General features: G+C 42.4%; 1 protein-coding gene across 50 annotated transcripts in view; it reads right to left on the reverse strand.

Moving 5' to 3' along the window:
- Positions 1–17,204, reverse strand: part of SORBS1 (sorbin and SH3 domain containing 1) — a 231,558-nt gene that overhangs the window by 51,922 nt on the left and 162,432 nt on the right. For 32 of the 50 annotated variants that reach the window (XM_086680446.1, XM_086680442.1, XM_086680465.1 and 29 more), the window contains 6 exons: positions 12,842–12,889; positions 12,588–12,717; positions 10,948–11,062; positions 5,390–5,473; positions 1,291–1,356; positions 606–707 (listed from right to left, as the gene is read on the reverse strand). In XM_086680446.1, coding sequence (XP_086536572.1) covers positions 606–707; positions 1,291–1,356; positions 5,390–5,473; positions 10,948–11,062; positions 12,588–12,717; positions 12,842–12,889 — 545 coding nt within the window. The remainder of the gene's footprint in view (positions 1–605; positions 708–1,290; positions 1,357–5,389; positions 5,474–10,947; positions 11,063–12,587; positions 12,718–12,841; positions 12,890–17,204) is intronic. The other 18 variants (XM_086680476.1, XM_086680472.1, XM_086680468.1 and 15 more) reach the window with 5 other exon arrangements.

Here is a 17,204-nt window from a genome sequence, read left to right on the forward strand (position 1 = left end):
AAACCACATTTTGACATAGCCCTCTTTAAAAATATCCATGCAGGTTGAGTTTCAGATGCTTGTTTGTGGCCAGGCTGTCTGGCCTCTGGAGTGCATTTTTTCATGGAGAACTTTCTAACCTTCCAAATGACAAATAGGACCACTCTGATGGTGCCAGGCACGTAAGAAGCACTCAAATCACTGCCACTGTGTTTTTGAAAATGATCTCTGAGGTTGGCATCTCCCAAGTCTGCAAAAAAAAACAAGGAAAGTGCCCCCCAAAAACGGCTCCCTGAAAATCTGGAGAAGGTATATGGAGGCAAGGGAAGGAAAGGGTCACCTTCTGAGAGCACAGAAAGAGAATGATAAGGGGGTGGGGTCATTTAGATCACCAGCCACCCTGTGTATATTTGAAAAGTCTCCTTTAAGGAAGATGCCAAGCTCAAAAGAAATCCAGGCAAAAATTAGGTTGGTGGGAGAGGAAAACAGGAGTCAGAAAGCCATGCAGCTCAAAAAGAAGCAGCATTACCACTCATTGCCTTGCCTGTATCGAAACCAGAGAGCAGAGGAGAAAACAAAACCGAGCTGGAAGAGGAACCGACAGCGTGAGAAAAACTAGGAAATACCTGTGACAAGTTTGCCCCGGGTGCTTTATTAAGCGTCTCCGTGTTTTCTAAATCTGCCTCTAACTCTGCTGGGCAGAGGTTGAGATCTGTTTCTAGATTAGTCTGGTTTGAGAAAGAAAAGATGGGAAAGCATGTTTTAGTTTAGAGGAGAGGCAGAAAGAATGGAAGGTTAAGTTTGAAAAATGAGCTGGTTTAGTGCTATACTTTAATAAGGCAAAGATGGCATGACTGAACACAAGAGCTCACTAGAAATCAGGTGCAGACGTGAAAACAGAATGCAACATTAGGCAGAGAAAATATAAATCCTCAAGTCATCAGAGCTCCAAAAGGCTATTCTACTCGCTAGAGAGAACTACAAATACCACAAAAACCTACCTTTTGCGAAAGACCTATTTTTGCTCTTTTCAGAGTCTAGTGACTGTGACAAGCAGGATATGTCAGGAGGCTAAGGCATTGCTTTATAAACCTCTAAACATTAGTAGACGTCTTACAGACTTTGTTAAATAGTTTTATCACCAAGCCAAAAAAAAAAAAAAAAGTTATCAAGTTAAAAAAAAGTGATTTGAGAAAATAATAATAATTAAAACAAAACAAAACAACAACAACCAAAAACCCCACAACACACTCACACTAACCAGGCTAGAGAACACACACACAGCCCACGGAGGAGGCACAGCGGAATTACCTTTCTATCCTCTCTAGGAAGGATAGAGCAGTCTCCAGGAGTATAATCCCATATCTTTTTGGGAGGCTGACGGGAAGCAGAGGAGGAAATGAAGAAATGAGCATAAAGACATAAAGACAAACATGGAGACCGGCTCCAACGAAGAGGGGCACACTGGGAGAACTGTATCAACACAGAGAAGTGAACTCAAAACACAGGGAGCAGGCACTCTGCCTCCTGAGGGGGCCGCCCAGGGAAGGGTTCTGCAGGATTTAGGAGCTGGAAACATTAACTGGGAATTTTTTTCTAGGTCTACATCTCAAGAGTAAATCATTGTTGGATTCTAAACATTGAAAACATAAAAAAAGAAAACAGAAGAAAAAAAAAGCATTAACACCAATTTGAACGAAAATCAAAACTCTGATTCTTCCTCACCATTCTTTTTTTCTTTTTCTTTTTTAGTTGAGATGGCTGACATACATCCTCACTATTGTTTTCAAATTAAGATGGACACTGAGATTCTATGTTTTTGAAGCAGTCTTCTCCACGGTAGAATTCATTATACCTTAATAAGTGTTGTGAATTTGGAGATCTGGCCAGGGGAGGGTAAATTGAACCAAATGTGCTTTCTGTGGTTTGTGGCAATGAAATCCATGTACAAAATGGGTGTTCTGCAATGCACTGTGTAACTAGATAATTCCAGTGGACAACACTTAAAATCTCCTTTTAAAGCTGAACTAGACTTTGATAACATTGCTGGTAGCACAGCCGTGCCTTTCATCTGCCTTACAGAACAGTCCGTAACTTGAATTGGAACAGCAGACTATAGGGTTATTTTCATTTTCTCCTTTAACTCTTCAAGTTAGAATTAGAGCTGCATTCCTAAAACAGAACTCTGCCAAGAGAACTGTAAGTTTAATGAAGGAGGGGTTCAGAGGGTAGGACATCTGGAAGTTACAAGCCACTTGTAACTGTGGAACCTCTCCCCCACCAAGTAGACCTTGTTTTGCCTATTTAGACCTGAGACGTCTTATACAACGACTCCTGAACAGAGGAGATCATTAATAGCTCCTGGAATTTTCAGCAAATATTATAACTATGTGGAAGCATGCAAATTGGTTTACTTTGTGACCTTTTGCCTTGAGCTTACTTCTAGAAATCACGTTGATTCCTGCAGAAATTGCGGGGGGCGGGAGGGGAGAACTAACATCCAGACTGTTAGTAATGAACCTGCAAATGAAAAGCAATCTGAATCCAAGGTGCTTTCATCACTGACAGCTAATAGGTCAATAATGCAATCTCTGTGCATGTATATACTCTGCAATGTGTAAAGTAAGTGCTATCAAAAATTACCATTCATCTTTAAGCACTTAATACACTTGGACTGTTCACCTGGAGAAGTAAACTTTTTAAAGTCACTTATGATCTTACCTAGTCATTTCTTTCATAACTGCAAAATGTTAAGGCAGTGCTTACAAATTAAATTGGTTTTAAAAGTCTTACAAAAAGGGTGTCTGGCATCTTGAATTATTTGATATTCTACAACAACGTATCCGAGCTAAAAGGTACTACAAGCCAGCATCTTGCTAAGATTTCAGCTCATCCGGGTGGCTGGCTTTAAGTGCAAGAGTTGAGGAAGAAAGGAGTTCAGGGTCAATGTCTAGTGTCCAAGTTCTGGCAGGCTTTTCACTCAGGGGAAGTGGGTCCGGAGTTGGTATGGAAAAAAAAAAATAGAAATGATGATTCATATTATTTGGTAAGAGTTTTAATTTCATTCTGCTTCTGAATGACTGAAAAACCTGCTGAAACAATTTCCATGATTTACACCACTTTTATTTATAGCTCTTATTATAGCCTAGAGCAATTAAGGTAGGACTGAAGAAAAAATTTCTCCCGACAACACCTTCTTCCCAAACTTGGAGCAAGAGCCAGTCATCAAGTTGGTTTCACTGGATGACAAGCCCACCCTTCAGATGCTTCTTCCTAGACCATAAGGAGCCACTCATCTCAAAACTGTTCCTCAGGATATGGGCATTAAGTTATTTTGGCAAGTCTTCAACAGTATTATCTTTTATTACTTTAAAAAACCCACACAAAAAGTCCCATTTTAGAAGGGCTCTAAGGTCTGTGCAAGGAACATCATGGCTTCAGAGGAAATGACGTTTTGGAAAAGGATCACTAAGTCTTTAAATAATTAAGAGGCAGCTAGAACAACAGTAGCAATACAAATTCTAGGAAGGTCTCACTACACAAATGGACCGTGTCCTCAACATTTATTTGGATTGGTTGTGTGATTCTCAGACCACACTTTCCAGCAGAAACAGTGTTAATCTACCAAGCTATTCACAGAGCCTATTTAATGTATGCTGGGACTCAAATACTGCCTTTGCTAACAAAAACAGAATTATTTGCAATTACAGATTCAGTAAAACAAACCAATCACATGATAAAAATTGTTTCGCACCTTTCCCTAAAAGTTAACATTTCAGATAAAACTAATTTAGTTATTTGGCAAATGAGAAATGGCTAGCAATTTGTGAATTCTGAGAGGAGCTTCCAAAATCTTTGACATGGACTCTCCATTACACAGAATTTAAAGCTAATAGCTTTTGCTTACCCTGATGAAGGTATGGCATTGTTATTACATATACCAATCATGGTCTTTTTTTTTTTTTTTTTTCCTTTGGCAGAGGGGGAAGGGACCACACGATTCAGAAGTAGCTTTTTGTGTGAGATGTTTGAACAAGTTTTAAGAAAAAGAAAAGGGTTAAGATACGGTTAAATTTTTGAGGGTGGAGAAGGTTGCCTGAGGTGGACTTCAGTGAAGTCTGAATGGTGAACAGCAAAGGAAAAAGGGAAAGAAAGGAAAAATGAGGCGTGCACCACAGCTAGGGAGAGAAGAGGGTGCAGACTCCAGGTTAGACACATCCCTCTATACTGCACTAGGTGGCGCTGTTCACTCAGAACAGCTTAGCAGCTAAGAGGCATCCAGGACAGGGTGAGCAGGAAGGAAACTTGTTCCCACCAGCAGGATGTTTGTAAGTCAGGCGCTCCTAACTCAGAAGATGCCTCAACTTCCTAACAAAGCTCAGCATCGCTGAATCAAATTAGCAGTTCCACAGCAGCCGCTGCATCTGTCTTTGGCTTCATCTTAATGAAAAATGTACACCATGGAATGTAACATTTTATTGAGCTATAAATTCCTGTCTGCAAATAAAACTATCATTCCAAGCCCCAGTGATTCCAGTGCTGGCTTCAATGTTTAAAGTTTCATACAAGCATCTGACAAAATGGTTCATATATATATACACACTTAATTCCTCCACCCATAAATTCTTTTTGCAGCTGTAGTAAGACTTTAAAGTAACTGGAGGTTTAGGGTCAGTTTCTAGCCATCTCCAGTGGAAAAATGACTCAATTCTCCCTTCTGTTTGATACCCCTCTGGGTGCAGGGCTAAGAAAATCCTCCTGTCAGTGCCAAAAATCAGTTTGCACCAAGGCCAACTCAGAGACATCACAGGGAAGCTGCAAAACATTAGGAACTCTAGCACATTTACTATTGAGACTAACTCCCATTTCAAATTTTGGGAATTATTACCCTAACTTGTAGATCATTCCCTGAGTCCCCTATAACAGGGATGTATTTGTGGATCACATGTACACACAAAGGCCCTTTTGGGCACTTCCCTTGCACATGTACTTAAAAATTTTTTTTTCTTTTTAAAGCAGTGACAATGCTGGTCTTCCCAGTGTGTAATGCATTTTCCTGCTTATCTTCAGTTTGCCATAAAGACTTTGGTTAAGTAATCAAACCAGTGGCTGAAATAATGCTGTCCACAAGGCGTGTGATATTTGTTGCTGGTGGTGGGGGGTCCTGAGCAATGATTTAGTCGTGTTTCTCTGTGATTTTCTGGCAAGAAATAATTCCAGAGCTCACTGTCCTTTCTCGGCAAAAGCTTACAGGTTGTAATGAGAATAGACAGTCCCACTATTGACAAGTGAAATGGCTGTTCCCTGCTTCCTGCATTCCTTACAAATAGATCTGACTGTTTAGCGGCAACAATGCATCAACAGCATTATTTAAAAAGGTGTCTATAACCACTGAAGCTATTAAACTTACCGGTTTCCCAAACTCCAATTCCGAAAAGAATTTATACCAAGGTTCATTCTTTAAATCTATCTCTTCTGGGCTTATATCCCGACTCTATAGGGGTTGGTGATAGGGAAATGGAAGAGAGAGAAGGATAACATTATGCAAAGATTACATAGGAACAGGCCAGTAGAGATGCAGTGGTTTCCGGGTATCTATAGCAACTGTATTCAACAGCAGCAATCATCCATTTTTACAGACATCAGCAAAAACAAGGAGCTAAAACAGGTGGGAGAGGATGGGTTTATAAAAACAGAGAAATGGTGGTAGAGAGCAGTGAGTGAATCATTCTCAGCCCTAAGGCAGAAGGCAAATGGACTACGGGTGGAGAATTTTACACCATACTGCTGACCTCCACGACAGATCAGAATATGAGCATATTCCTCAATAACTTTATCGTGGGAGAAGAGAAAGCCCTTATTTCCTCTTTACAAAGAGCTGTTAGTTAGGAGCAAACAATCTGGTGAGCACACCAAACATTTAGCCATCTATGCCAGATGAGTAGAGCAAATAATTTTTATTGGCTAGTATATAGTTTTAGTACTTATTTGCAAAGCTGCCTTAAGGTTTTCAAAAGAAATGCAAATACCAACACTTCATAAAAGCCAATTTGTTAATACTGCATCTTTAATGGCACATGAGTAGGTGAGAAATCATGTCCCATAAACAGTAAAGTGAAAGATGATATAGGTAAAAACAGAACACAAGTGTCAAAACATTTTAAATGAGCATCCATGGGGGATGAATACAGACAGAATACACTTCGTGTTTTCACAGATAAATGTTAAAGAACTGGGAAAAATAAAGTGAGGGAAAAGCTGAACGAGACAGACAACAGAGCAGGGGGGGAAAAAAACTTCTGGATTATGTTACAAAAATTAGTTAGATATCTCAACCTTATATAACTCTAAGAGGCAGTTCACACAGACTGATAATTTGATTCCATGGGATTCCATATGGAGTCAGATATTTATAAAGTTTTCCTTGCTCTGTGGCATCACTTGTGTTTCTGGAAATAATTAGTCGGCAAATGAATGCCTGACAAGCAAATCAGGCTTCCCCTTAATAAACTGGAGATGTACGTTCACATCAGACAAAAGCATCAGAGGCTCATGGTTTCATTAAATTCATATATGTGTATATATGTTTCAGAAAACCTCGGCAGTCACTAAATGACAGAGATATGATGATTTTCTGACAACAATATGAAATATAAAATATACATTTTGCACCAAGATTGAAAACAATATAAAATAAACTTCACTCCCTCGGGGCAACGACGCGTGAAGGAAACTGGACGACACTGCTTCACAGAGTAGCCCCTTCAGACACGTTTTTCTTAACATTCTGTTAATAGGGCCTTTTGCAGTTTGTAGAAATGGCTGTAAACTTTGTGATCTTGACCAGACCCTTCTAAAATCCTTCGAAGAATTTTTACCATGATTTCTACTTTTGTTTTAAATTGAGGAAGATAAGGCAGAGAACTTTTCTTTAACTGAAATTCGTTGAATGTAAGTTAGTTGGGATCAGAGGGAAATGTCTACTGAAATGGCGTCTGTCCTCTTGCACCCAGATTAAAACCTCCTCCAACTGGCTTTAGGGACTTAGGGCTTAAATCCTGAAGGAGAAGGTGTATTCCTTCTCACTGGATTGTGAAATGATGTAAGATAGTGGATTCCAAATGGATTCTTTATGTATTCAGTGAAATGAGGCACAAGATCTATAAGGACACAACTATTCAGGAGGGACCGTTCGGACCCTGGGGCATCCTAGACCCTTCCAGGATGGGGTTTCATGAAACCTATGTCATGTTTATTATTTTTAAACACTATTTATAAACTGCTCCCTGGGAATAGGTTAGGTTTTGGTTGTTGTTGTTTTAAATAAAATGTACCAGCTCTTTCAGGAAATGGCCTGAATGTTCTGGTACTAGGTCCTGAAAGAATTAACCCATTTTATTGCCGAAGGTTGCTTGCAGAGTGTTGTTAACTGCGGAGGTTAACACGGTGCTGAGAACTGAATCAGGAGGCATGTCAACTGCTTAGGCCCAGAGCAGGTGCCCAGAGAGAGAGTTAAAGAGGGAATACCACACGGCACTGACATCTGTGTTTGATTTTGTCATTTGTAACTCAGCTGTGGATCCAATTATGGAATGGACAAATAGAATACGTCCTTTTGGATGCAGAATGTGAGCTCTGTACCAGCAGGCAGGGTGGGTTCCACAACGCCAGGCTTGGTTCTCTGCTACCGTGGGCTATTTTCCCAGCTCGGCAAAATCCTTGGAAAAGGCAGATGACCTGCCAGAAAAATGCCTGATTCTCCTCAAGGATGGTATTGCTTCTTGGAAAGGAGCCAGAGCCTAGCTTCAATTTTTAATTAAACAATCTTAATGTGGTACGTTCATTTCCACAGCACTTTATAATGTTCATAGTTCTTTTACACATGACCACACTTCATCCTCTCGTTCGACACTTCAGTGAGTATGGAATACCACTCAATACTCATTTCAATACTCAGTGCTTCGGTGATGTTGGCAGGCCAAATAATACTTCCCATTTTACAGATGAAAGCACTGAGGTTCCAGAAAGTTAAATGACTTGCCCCAAGATACCTTAGGGCAGACTCAGAATTTGAACTCAGATCTTCCAACTCCTAGGTCCAGCACTCTTTATAGTATAGGACATCCCCTTCTCACGTTCCTGAGAAGGAGGTAGACCCTCTACGTTTGCAGGGGATACCAAGCTAAAACAGGGGTAAATGACAAACTGGAAAAGCCAGGAAGAAACTCAAAGTGACCGTACACCGGAAGAAACCAAGTTGGGTCAACCCCCTTGTTTTACACATCCAAATCTATATCGTGCCTATAATTACTATTTTAATTCCTGTCCTTCCCAATATATGCCTGTGGGGGCAGGGACCCCAACCTCTGAGCCAGGGTTTGGCACATAAAAGTTATTCTATATATATTTGTTGAATTGAGCTGAAGCTCTTAAGGGACTTTAGAGGAAAGTTAAAGGAACAAAGCCAGAAAAAGGCCATTTGTGACAAAGCAAGGCCTGACCAACAGACCTCCAATCCCAAGGCCGCAAGACAAGACAGCGGTCTCAGACGATGATGAGAGGGGCTGAGGAGTTATGAAGAACGTCACAGCAGTTGGCTAAATGACTGAAGAGGCCAGAAGGCTGTAAATGTACTGTGTGGGATTTGGAAGGCAGCACAGTGTTTCACTGGCCGGGGATGGTCCAGCTTCACACCTGGGACAAGACAAGCTCTTAGGTGGCCTCTACAATCTACTGCCCCCCTCCCTGTGGTAGATGTGCCTGTGAGGTCGCTACTGAAATTGGCAAGCGTCAGCAGACAGGAGTACCTCAAATTGGGAAAAAAAAAACACACACACACACTTTTCTCCTCAATAGGAGTTGTACATTTCTATGAGCAAATTTAGATTCTACATCTGTCACGAGTTAGCATACTGATCCACAGTTAACGACAATACAAAAGTGTGTGTGTGTGTGTGTGTGTGTGTGTGTGTGTGTGTGTGTGTGTGTGTGTTGATAGGGGTGGGGGTGGGAGGTGTCCTCAAATTCTGGCAAACCAGATACTAGATGCCAAAAGGAAAGACACACGGACACTTACGTGCCAACTTTTCTGTTCACGTGGCAAAAATAGCAGGGAGAAAATTTTCAAAAATAAAGGACTAATTCAACTACTGTGAGGAGTAGACTGTGAAATGAAGGAGATCTGAAATTTTTCTCTCAACTGCAAGACTTCTCTGAGGAAGAACAGAGCTAAAGAGTGAACAGCACTGAATGAAACGGCTGTCCATGGTGCTCCTCCCAGGCCCACCTGGGGCCTTCATGTCCGGTCGCTGGGCCGGCCCCGGTCGTTTACCACACAGGGGAGCTTCCTGTGTAGGACTGCCGGGTGGGGCTTCACCAACCGTGTTTGCGGCCACCACAACTCTCCAGAGGCCCCTGAGGGGCACTACTGTCACTTTCCAGGGTTTGTAACCATTGTGGGATCAATGAGAAGCACAAAAACAAAATGTTGTTTTTTTCTTATTTCTGGATGGTGGTCAAATGACTAGGAACCAAGGAAAGGAGGGGGAAACGAAAAAGAAATTCAGAAAAGGGGCAAGCTTTCCCTGAAAGCGATGATCACCTATGAACCATAATATTGCCCAAATGAAAGCACCCTATAGAATCTAGGGCTATGGAATCTCTGAAGTCATTTAAATGTAGATATGTGACGGTGCGTCCCGGGCTGGTGATTCAAGTGTCATGAATGTGCCAAAGCACATGACTGTCTTTCTAGGAACAGCGGCGTGGAAGGTGAACTTCTGCCATGTATTTTCTTCTACTTCTAACAGGGAGAGGACCCCCAGGGCACTGTGGGGCCAGAGGCAAAATTCTCTGCTCATCTCTGAACTTTTTGCTTAAAATAACTTTGGTGCACAGTGATGCTAAAGAATGACAGCTCTAAAGCATTTCTGTGCACTGTTGACCTTTCTTCCCAATTAAAATTACTTATCCCTTTGTGCTTTTAAAGATGTCACATTTTTATTTTAGTAAAAGTCAAATCAATTATTACTTAAAGCATGTAGAGTGGAAGAGGTGGAGGGAAAAGAATCTGAACCTGCATTTCGGAGGCCTACTTAATCTGTTCGCAGTGTGGTAACTGCATTTTAATAAAAACCAAACCCCAGCATGATCATTCCATCCTGCTGGCACGGCTGGAGGGCTGCAATCTTTATAGAGCTTTGGAGAATCCCTTTAACCATGATCAGAATTCTGAACCAGCTCTTCTAACGAAGGGTGAACAAAAGGGAAGTGTGAGTGGCAGATACAAAACTAATCAGTTTGTAAAAATTCTTTCCCACTTCGCAGAAGAAGCCTCATTTCCAGGGTGGTCTTCTATGCCTATACAGGCCATTTTCCCCACTTATAATCGCTTGGCGATGTGAACTTGTGTAGAGAATCAGAAACCAGATTGAATATGAGATTCGTCCTCAATACTGCACTCGGCAGAAGGGGAAGACCTACAAGACATATTCTAACAGCCTGGGTCTTTTTTTCCCAAGTCACAACATCAGATTCATTATTTACCTCTTAATGACGTGCCGGTAGCTTCTACAAAATTTATGTGTGTTCAAATAAGAGCCGCTTAAAAAAAAAAACCAAAAACCTGACTCTGGTCCAGTTAGCAATAAGCCTGATAAATTAATGGTTAGAGGTTTTTAAAAAGACAGCAGCAAAATCAATCTTTACATTAGTAGGGGATTTTAAATTAGTTCAAATCATGCACAAAAAGAACAACAAAGAACAATAAGGTTTCTTTCAAAGCAGACTCCCAGGACTTAATTTATAAACACCTGCAAAACTGAAAAGGGTAAAAATGCTTCATGTTTTCATGGTCTTCGAAACATAGCGAGTCTACCTCAGGGGAGAAAGAACGTAACCCAGATGCACAATGCATCGGGATTAAAGAACGTGGCAGGGGAGACAAAAGAACTTTAATATACACATTACCATCTTTTCGTTGGTCAGAACGGAAGACTTGCCCGGCTGATAATCGTAAATGCTTTTGGGCTCTGCACGGTATTTCCTTGTATCCACTTTCTTATCTGGGGGCTCCCAGTCGTTTCTGTAGAAAAAAAATCCTATTAGAGCTATTTTCATGAAAATTGGCATCCGACACGGTCTGGCTTTGGCTGACTGTAGTCTAATCAAGGAATTTTTATATCCGAAGCATAAAATCGGACCGGACGCGAAGCATTTAGTTGTGCTGGGTTCCTTCTCAAAATAACCAGTTACGTCTCTGCGTTTGCTTCACAAAAGGCTTGAGGTGTCCTGTGCTCAAAACCAGGCACCAGGAAGCAGAGAGAAGAGAACGAGAAGGGTGGGAAGCAGCCTCAGCCACACTTGCTCTCGTCTCACGAGCTTATCATTCCCCAAGCATGCCTGTACCTCCCACTCCTGCTAGTGCAGTGCAAGAGAACGTGGGTCCTGGAGCCAGGCGGCTCTGGTTCCAGTCCCTGCTACAGCGCTGCTGACGTGGTGATCTGAGCCAAGTACCTTACCTACGGCTACTTTAGTTTCCTCATCTGAAAAAGGGGGATGTTGTAGGGGTTAAATGAGACAGCTCATGTAAGTCACTTTGCAGAGCACCGGGCTCATGGTGACCACTCAACAAATGTTATTGGCTATTAACAGCCATGTTCTTGCCTGTTTCACACCCTGCCCCAGTAGTCACCAATACTGCAGCCTTTGGCACAGCTACTTAATTAACCTGAGCCGAGGATGGGTTCCAGGTGAAATGTGAATCCTTAAAAATTGCAAATTTTTAGTGCGTGTACATTATTGCATTTTGCACTGTGATTATATTTATTTTTTTCCTGCAAAGCTATAAACTTCTCGAAGGCAGGGACAATGATTTATATATGCTTCTATTCCCCCACAGTATCCGGCTCAACCTGTACACAGAAGGTACCCAGTAGATGCTTGAGATATATCCTGAACCTCAAGATGAATGCACTTGCATGTTTACCCACAGGACGTAAGGGCATCCTCAGCTTTCCTTTCAAATTAATTATCAAAGCATAAAAAGGTTACTCCATCCATCAGGCATAAGAACTCAACAAAGAAAAGCGGGTCATTTACTACAGCCATTGGGAGATGATGAACGCCATCAGCGTAACCAGTCCGAGCCTTATCTTTCAGGGATACGCGTTACATAAACAAATAGATACTAATATGTGTGGCTTCATTTTAAAATTATGGGCCCCTTCAGTATGCACAAAGAGTATAAAAACACATGACAAATCTTACAGCTAAGATTTCTCTTGTGAGAAGGGTAAAAAGACATGATAATTACAGGCAACATTAATTGAGCCATTACCATTAGTCAGGCACTACTACAAATATTATATGCATTGTTTTATCTTCACAACATCCCTATAAGTGTAAAACGTATGCCCATTTAATGGATGAGGACATTGAGACTCAGAATAAGTCACTGCTCATGAGTGACGGCACAGGGATTCAAAGTCGGGTCTGCTTGACTCTTGCCTCCAAGGCTGCCTGCCCCAGTGGAGAGAGACAATACTTCACTGCTAGCTTGGGTGTGAGTGCCCTAAATCTCAGCTGATGATGGGTGGGGGAGCTCTTACCTTTCTGGGCTTGATTTGAGTGAGGAAGAGCGGGTTGGGAGGGGGAGTGTGGCTGACCGCTTAACCACCTTCTCCCCGTCAATGTAGCTCATCTCACTTTTTGAGCGAGGCACAGAAAGGGGAGATTTTGCTAGAGAAGAAAAGTGGGTACAAAAGACTTTCAAACCTGGGGGAAACCAAAAACAGGAAGATATCCTCCCCCATCCACCACCCTCTCTTCCTCCCCCGCGACCAGAAAATTCTGCATCACTTACTGTCTTCAGAAAAGGAGTACCGAGGCGAGTACAGATCTGAATCATCATCTAGTGAACAAAACAAAACACAATCAGGAGGAATCTGGCTAAGGTAAGAGAACCAGGTGACATGTCCCCCACTCACACCATCCTGCACCAGCATCCAGCCACACCGGGGGCCCGAGAGACAGAGGAGGGGCCCAGGGCCGGAAGCCACACCATCGCAAATCCTATTTGAGAGCCCACCCAACCAAAGAAGGTCTGCAGACCTGGAGGCTGGAAGGTACATTCGTGACCCCTGCGGGCTGATTGCCACTTGCCACCTGCCACCAAGGAAGCATGGGGACAAATAGCCAAAGGTCCTCCTCAAGACAATTTCCACAAGCAAAGCTAGAATGCAGGGTCCCCAGCCTGGGCTGGACGCAAGGGTGGAGATAGGTCCCAGAATGCTCATGCTGAAAGTCTCTGCTCTAGCCTGCTGAGTTCCAGAGAGTCCCCCAGGACCACCACTAGATGGAATGAAGAGGCCCAGTGATGTGGGTTCAACTGCCCACCTCAGCCATGACCCGATTTATACTCTGAGGTCCCATTTAAGTATCACTTAAAGAGGTGCTGCAGCTGAGAACACAGTTCGACAAGCCCCTCATAATCATTTGTTTTGATTCCACCTCCATCTAGTTGCTTGAGTAGCTCGCTTGTCTTGGAACATGGCACACCCTGGCAGGTTTGCTTTGCAAAGGTACTGCTCAGGCTAAGTGTCTAAACCATGACTCTGGACCAAATCAAACTCACATGGTTTTGTGAGACTGCTCTCCAGGGGAGAGACACACGTCCCTAAGTAAGGGGAACACTGGGACACGGACACTTGTAGAACCGAGACCAGATCTGAGCCACTCACGTTAGTGGTCGCCCTGAACTAAAAATGAGACCACACGCACATTTATGGAAACAGATTTTCAAACTGGAACTGTCCTGAAAATGTAGGACATTTAGTCACCACATCCACGATAATCCCTCCAAAGCACTTCTCCAACAAGAGTTAGGCTGAATCGGTCGGCTGTTCCCATTTTCTAATATCTTGCTAACCTGAATTAAGAATTCATGAATACGAAATGAAGACCCAACTCCCTCCCTTAAAATCCAGAAGAGCTTTAACAAAGAACACACAGTAACCCACAAGGACAAGCCAAAGAATCCAATGTAATGTGTTGACAAAGTGCTAACCAAGTTCTGTCTCTCTGCAAATCACTTTGAGTTTCAGAGCAGTGAAGTCCAGGATGTTTCGTGAGATAAATATTATTTTGAGTATTATTCAAAGACAGTTTCTCTATCACCGCTTCTTATCCCGTTTCCTCTCCTGATTTTCATCTGCCCCAGGTCTCTCCCAGCCCAAATAAAGGAAAGGTATCAGGTACCAAGTTATCTTTCCCTCCCTTCCTCCTTCTGCTTCGAGGGTAAGAACTAGTCAACATCAAAGTGGAACAAGACTTGGAGGGTTCAAGCTTATTTATGTTAGCTTTTGAAAACAGGGCAGAAGGAAGAGATAAAATGATATCCAGACATATTTGTGGGGTACTGTTCCGAAGTATTTTGTCTTGCCTGTTTTTGTTTTTTCACAGAATGTCTGATTATTGTACTGAAATGACACGATGTCAGAGAAAACTAAACATCAGCTCTGACTACAAAGATGTGATCAGAAAAACGGCGTCTGCCAAATGAGAAATTAGCTTACTTAGGAACACCAGCAGTACATACTGCTTGAAATCCAGCCTAGCATTTTAGCTCAAAACCCTGTCTCTCTCTGAATCATGAAGCAACAGCTTATCCATACATGGTAAGGTCAGTGTTAATGTATAACTATTACCTGGTTCTTGGGGCAAGAAGCAAAATTTTCATGGGGGCAAAATGGCATTTAAACATTCAAAATATTAAATATTCAACTTGTTTTAAAGCCCAAGCTCTTTAAAAATTTTCTTCTTCTTAGAGCTTCCTTATGTAGAATTCTGAAATATTTGCTAGAAGGAAATGACAAATAGTTCTCATAAGATGGGAAAAAAAAATAGCACAGCTTGGAGAGTATATGTATTGAACAGAAGGAGAAAAATGGGGGTGAAGGCAAAAGAGAAGTCTGAGTGACTGAACACCCTTAAAGCTACTTCTTAGGGGCGCCTGGGTGGCTCAGTGGGTTAAGCAGCCGACTCTTGATTTCTGCTCAGGTCATGATCTCACAGTTCATGAGATTGAGCCCCAGGTTGGGCTCTGCACTGAACCTGCTTGGGATTCTCTCTCTGACCCTACCCTGCTCTCTCTCAAATAAATAAACTTACCAAAAAAAAAAAAAAAAGAACCCCAAAACAAAAACAAACAAACAAAAAGCTACCTCTTATTTGTCACCCATCCAAGGCCAACATAGGGCAGGAGTGCCTCTGAGCTTTTCATTTCTTTCTCAGTGTCCATCGGATCCGACTCTGACATGTGGATTTCACTTTGACTTTTAAGAGGGCAAACTGAAGTTCCATGGATTCCGTTGAACACTAGCAATTAGGGCAAGTTGCAGGGAATGCAAAATTTATTTAAATTTTTTATGTTTGTCTTACAAATCTAGTGTAAGAAAATTTTACCTACGTGTGTGAATAAAAATAATAGCTGCTTCCATTAAGTGCCTAACAGTGGCTGATAATTTACTATCATCTCACTTAATTCTTGCAAAAACTCCTGGAGGTATAGAAATCTCTCATCTCATAGACAAGGAAATTAGGTCCAGGGAAGTTAAGAAAATTTGCTCTTAGCCTCACTGTGAGAAAAAGACAAAGCAGGAATGGATTCAAGGTCTTTCCGACTCCACCTCCCTGTGCTGCCTCTCAGCCCTGTGACAGGGATGGGTGCTCCGTGCTACGGTTCACCCCAGTCTCATCTACCCAATCATGGGGAACACTGTGGCTATTCCTTTGTAATTTTTGTTGTGGAAGAGGCAGGGGAGGGTGCTGTTTTGAAACTCAAGTCACGCACTACAGTGTTGGCCAGACTGACTTCCAACCCTTGGAGCCTTTTGCTCCATTTTTCTGCATCATCCCCTTGCTGGTGATGCTTAAGCAAGTTTTCTGAGTCATCCACTTCTAGTTCTCTCCTGGTCTCCAGGGACAAGGGTAAAACTGAGTCACTCTTGCTACATCCATCATCCACTTGCTGCTTCTCTTGTTACCTTCTCCTGGCAGACTGGGTCCACGCTGGGGTAGATGGATAAGAAGTTAGAAATACCGAGGAATGGGAAAACTGGGTGCAAGGGTCGCTCTTCTGCGTTTCTGTACACTAGAGTTAGCCAAAGGGAGTGTATTTTTAAGCACAGTTAAGACACAGCAAATGAAACGTTTCTCCAGTTGTCTGTGAACACAGACATTGTCTGTGTCTGAAATCCTGCCTTTACGGTTTCTCCAAGGGTTCTTTAAAGCTGTGCCTTAGGGGGCTCAGCTGAGCCGGGATCTTGTGATTCCTGTTTGTGGTGGAGCCACATGCTGACCGTGCCCCAGAGCCCCAAGCAGCAAACACTAAGCTTCGGCAGCAACACCCAGAACTTCCGGTGCCAGTGACTTCCAGGAAGCTCTGACACTAAGTAGGATTTACTCAGAGTGAAAAATCCACTTCTGGAACCCAAAGGCCCCTGCTGGGCTCCGATGTTTACACACCAGTGATTGCCCTCTAGGCTTTGGCAATCTGTCCTTGGAGGCTCGATTTGGGGACAGCTACTCTCCTAGAACTGCCAGGAAGCACATAATTGCCTTTTCAACCACAGTGACTTTAAATGAACCTCTAAAAAAGACTTTTTTTCTGGGTTTTCTGGGTTTCTTTTTTGAGAATTTATAACAATCTTAAAAACATTGGAACAAGTGCTGGTTGAGAATGATTATTTTATAAAAAATTATGTAACTAAAATGAGATAATGAGCAAAAAGGAGTATTTACATAATCACTTGCCTTTATCAAATTTTCATTTTATGCATCTTAGGCCTTTAGACTTACAACTATTTCTTTCTCTTCTTAAAAAATTTTTTTAAATGTTTATTCATTTTTGAGAGACAGAGCATGAGTGGGGGAAGAGCAGAGAGAGAGAGAGAGGGAGACACAGAATCCAAAGCAGGCTCCAGGCTCTGAGATGTCAGCACAGAGCCCGACGCGGGGCTCGAACCCACAAACCACAAGATCATGACCTGAGCCAAAGTCGGACACTTAACCAACTGACTACCCAGGCGCCCCTCTTTCTCTTTTTTTTAAAATAAAGTTTACTCATTTATTTCGAGAGAGAGCAAGTAGGGGAGGGGCAGAGAGAGGAGAGAGAATCCCAAGCAGGCTCCGCACCACCAGCACAGAGCCCCACATGGAGCTCAATC

This window comes from Puma concolor, chromosome D2 (assembly GCF_028749965.1).
Source record: "Puma concolor isolate L17-30 chromosome D2, mPumCon1.1.hap2, whole genome shotgun sequence".
Taxonomy (NCBI): domain Eukaryota; kingdom Metazoa; phylum Chordata; class Mammalia; order Carnivora; family Felidae; genus Puma; species Puma concolor.